The sequence below is a fragment of the Mauremys mutica genome, chromosome 4 (genome assembly GCF_020497125.1).
Source record: "Mauremys mutica isolate MM-2020 ecotype Southern chromosome 4, ASM2049712v1, whole genome shotgun sequence".
Lineage (NCBI taxonomy): Eukaryota > Metazoa > Chordata > Testudines > Geoemydidae > Mauremys > Mauremys mutica.
In genome coordinates, this window is record NC_059075.1 from 156,073,017 (window position 1) to 156,077,279 (window position 4,263).

The 4,263-nt window shown below is 67.3% G+C and overlaps 1 protein-coding gene across 1 annotated transcript in view; it reads left to right on the plus strand.

Annotated features, from left to right (window-relative positions):
* Nucleotides 1-466: 466 nt before the first annotated feature.
* Nucleotides 467-4,263, plus strand: part of LOC123370477 (complement factor B-like) — a 19,328-nt gene continuing 15,531 nt past the window's right edge. Inside the window, exons 1-4 of the mRNA XM_045017087.1 lie at nt 467-488; nt 1,957-2,071; nt 2,327-2,527; nt 2,866-3,051. Of these exons, the coding sequence (XP_044873022.1) occupies nt 2,014-2,071; nt 2,327-2,527; nt 2,866-3,051 (445 nt within the window). The 5' untranslated portion in view covers nt 467-488; nt 1,957-2,013. The remainder of the gene's footprint in view (nt 489-1,956; nt 2,072-2,326; nt 2,528-2,865; nt 3,052-4,263) is intronic.

Consider the following 4,263-nt stretch of genomic DNA (forward strand, 5'->3'; position numbering starts at 1 on the left):
GCTCCCAGCCCCCCCTGCTCTAACCACCAGCCACCCCTCCCCTCCCAGAGCCGGGGAGAGAACCCAGGCGTCCTGGCTCCCAGCCCCCCCTGCTCTAACCACCAGCCCCCCCCTCCCCTCCCAGAGCCAGGGAGAGAACCCAGGAGTCCTGCCTCCCAGCCCCCCCTGCTCTAACCACCAGCCCCCACTCGCCTCCCAGAGCAGGGGAGAGAACCCAGGAGTCCTGGCTCCCAGCCCCCCCTGCTCTAACCCACCAGCCCCCACTCCCCTCCCAGAGCTGGGGAGAGAACCCAAGAGTACAGGATGTGAAGCAGGATGGTGAGTGTCCCATAAAATCGATATCTAGGTGGGGCTGGGCTCAGGCCGGGCACCTCCCTCCTCACACAGTGTGTGTGTGTGTGTGTGTGTGTGTGTGTAGATCCAGAGAGAGGAGCTCAGCAGACAGACTCCAACCCCAGCCCCCCGCCTCTGAGCCCGGCTCCAGCCAGGTCCGAGATTCGATCTGGCCCCAGAGCGGGGCACTGACCGGCTCAAGGGGGGGGGGGAGTCCAGCTTTTCTGACTCAGTTTCCTTTTCAGAGACAGAGGAGGAGGGCAAAAGGGGGAGGGTAGCCGAGATCTAGGGTGCAGAGAAAGCCAGGACTCCTGGGTTCTCTCCCCAGCGCTGGGCGGGGAGTGGGGGGCTGGTGAGTTAGAGCAGGGGGGGCTGGGAGCCAGGACTCCTGGGTTCTCTCCCCAGCGCTGGGAGGGGAGTGGTGGCTGGTGAGTTAGAGCAGGGGGGGCTGGGAGCCAGGACTCCTGGGTTCTCTCCCCAGCGCTGGGAGGGGAGTGGGGGCTGGTGAGTTAGAGCAGGGGGTCTGGGAGCCAGGACTCCTGGGTTCTCTCCCTGGCTCTGGGAGGGGAGTGGGGGCTGGTGAGTTAGAGCAGGGGGGGCTGGGAGCCAGGACTCCTGGGTTCTCTCCCCAGCGCTGGGAGGGGAGTGGGGGCTGGTGGGTTAGAGCAGGGGGGGCTGGGAGCCAGGACTCCTGGGTTCTCTCCCCAGCGCTGGGAGGGGAGTGGGGGCTGGTGAGTTAGAGCGGGAGGGGGCTGGGAGCCAGGACTCCTGGGTTCTCTCCCCAGCGCTGGGAGGGGAGTGGGGGCTGGTGGGTTAGAGCAGGGGGGGCTGGGAGCCAGGACTCCTGGGTTCTCTCCCCAGCGCTGGGAGGGGAGTGGGGGCTGGTGGGTTAGAGCAGGGGGGGCTGGGAGCCAGGACTCCTGGGTTCTATCCCTGAGGGGAGTGGGGGCTGGTGGGTTAGAGCAGGGGGGGCTGGGAGCCAGGACTCCTGAGTTCTCTCCCCAGCGCTGGGAGGGGAGGGAGGTCTGGTGGGTTAGAGCCGGGGGGCTGGGAGCCAGGACTCCTGGGTTCTCTCCCCGGCTCTGGGAGGGGAGTGGGGGCTGGTGGGTTAGAACGGGGGGGGGCTGGGAGCCAGGACTCCTGGGTTCTATCCCTGAGGGGAGTGGGGGCTGGTGGGTTAGAGCAGGGGGGGGCTGGGAGCCAGGAGTCCTGGGTTCTCTCCCCAAGAGGAGTGGGGGCTGGTGGGTTAGAGCAGGGGGAGGGGCTGGGAGCCAGGACTCCTGGGTTCTCTCCCCAGCGCTGGGAGGGGAGTGGGGGCTGGTGAGTTACAGCAGTGGGGGCTGGGAGCCAGGACTCCTGGGTTCTCTCCCCGGCTCTTGGAGGGGAGTGGGGGTTGGGGGAACTGGGACGCAGGACACCAGGGTTCTAGCCTCGCCTGGGGAGGGGAGTGGGGTCTAGTGGGTAGAGTGGTGGTGGGGGGTTGGGAGGCAGGACTCCTGGGTTCTCTTCCAGCTCGGGGAGGGATAAAGCAGCATCATTTTCTGGGAACCACGTGCCATTTCCTCTTTCCAGCTTGAGGTTTCAGCTCCCACACTCCTTCCCCCACTCTGCCTTCCTACGCAGCCGGGAAAGGAGCCTCTGTTCTCCCCACAACTCCAGCCCCCCAAAGACCCTGGGGCCATGGAACACGTCCCCTTCCTCCTCCTCCTCCTCCTCCTCTTCCGACATGGCCTGTGTGGTAAGAAATTCCTCCTCCACCTCCCAGGGGGTCTCGGCCCTCCTTAACTCTGACCCTGCCGCTCACTCCTGACCCGCAGCCCCTGCCAGCCCAGCTCTGCCGGTGCCCCTCACTCCCGACCCGCAGCCCCTGCCAGCCCAGCTCTGCCGGTGCCCCTCACTCCCGACCCACAGCCCCTGCCAGCTCAGCCCTGGGCCCCCAGCTCTGCCGATGCCCCTCACTCCCGACCTGCAGCCCCTGCTTTTTCTCTCCTAGATGCAGTCTGTGGGGATGCAGAAGGTATCCAAGGGGGTGAGGTCGTGTACCCCAAGATCCGAACCAATGGCAGCGTCCTGGAGTATCACTGCCCCCCAAACAGCTACGCCCACCCCGTGAGCTGGAGGGTCTGTCAGTCCAGCGGGAAGTGGTCACCTCTGAGGAATGCCTTCGAGTCAGCCCAACGGCCCTCCTGCATCAGTGAGTAGAACCCAGGAGTCCTGGCTCCCAGCCCCCCCTCCTCTAACCCACCAGCCCCCACTCCCCTTCTCAGAGCTGGGAGAGAACCCAGGAGTCCTGGCTCCCAGCCTCCCCCTGCTCTGACCCACCAGCCCCCACTTCCCTCCCAGAGCCGAGGACAGAACCCAGGAGTCCTGGCTCCCAGCCTCCCCCTGCTCTGACCCACCAGCCCCCACTCCCCTCCCAGAGCCGAGGACAGAACCCAGGAGTCCTGGCTCCCAGCCTCTGACAGTTCCAACCCACTCGACCCCTCCCCGCTGAGAACCCAGGAGTCCTGCCCCTCCCCCTCTCCCCTGCAGACTACACCTGCACTGGCTACATCACCTTCGAGAACGGGTGGCACGAGCCCCGGCAGAGCAAGTACAGCGTCGGGGACACGATCACCTTCCACTGCCAGCCCGGGCACCAGCTCTTCGGCGCCGCACGCCGCACCTGCCTGGCCAACGGCGAGTGGAGCGGCCGCACGGCCGTGTGCGACCCCGAGGGTGAGTAGGGCTGGCAGCCCGGACAGCTGGGTTCTCTCCGGCCTCTGGGAGGGGAGTGGGGTCTAGTAGTTAGAGTGGGGGGCTGGGAGCCAGGACTCCTGGGTTCTCTCCGGGCTCTGGGAGGAGAGTGGGGGCTGGTGGGTCAGAGCCGGGGGGCTGGGAGCCAGGACTCCTGGGTTCTCTCCCTGGCTTTGGGAGGTGAGTGGGAGCTGGTGGTTAGAGCAGGAGAAGCTGAGAGCCCGGACACCTGGGCTCTCTTCGGGCTCTGGGCGGGGACTGCAGTCTGGTGGGTCAGAGTGGGGGGGGGCTGGGAGCCAGGACTCCTGGGTTCTCTCCCCGGCTCTGGGAGTGGAGTGGGGCTGGTGGTTAGAGTGGGGGTGGGGATCCAGGACGCCTGGGTTCTCTTCTGGCTCTGGGAGGGGAGTGGGGGCTGGTGGGTTAGAGCGAGGGGGGCTGGGAGCCTGGACGCCTGGGTTCTCTCCCCGGCTCTGGGAGGGGAGTGGGGTCTGGTGGGTTAGAGCAGGGGGGCTGGGAGCCAGGACTCCTGGGTTCTCTCCCCGGCTCTGGGAGGCGAGTGGGGGCTGGTGGGTTAGAGCAGGGGGGCTGGGAGCCAGGACTCCTGGGTTCTCTCCCCGGCTCTGGGAGGGGAGTGGGGGCTGGTGGGTTAGAGCGAGGGGGGCTGGGAGCCTGGACGCCTGGGTTCTCTCCCCGGCTCTGGGAGGGGAGTGGGGGCTGGTGGGTCAGAGCCGGGGGGCTGGGAGCCAGGACTCCTGGGTTCTCTCCCTGGCTTTGGGAGGTGAGTGGGGGCTGGTGGTTAGAGCAGGAGAAGCTGAGAGCCCGGACACCTGGGCTCTCTTCGGGCTCTGGGCGGGGACTGCAGTCTGGTGGGTCAGAGTGGGGGGGGGCTGGGAGCCAGGACTCCTGGGTTCTCTCCCCGGCTCTGGGAGTGGAGTGGGGCTGGTGGTTAGAGTGGGGGTGGGGATCCAGGACGCCTGGGTTCTCTTCTGGCTCTGGGAGGGGAGTGGGGGCTGGTGGGTTAGAGCGAGGGGGGCTGGGAGCCTGGACGCCTGGGTTCTCTCCCCGGCTCTGGGAGGGGAGTGGGGGCTGGTGGGTTAGAGCGAGGGGGGCTGGGAGCCTGGACGCCTGGGTTCTCTCCCCGGCTCTGGGAGTGGAGGGGGGCTGGTGGTTAGAGTGGGGGTGGGGATCCAGGAC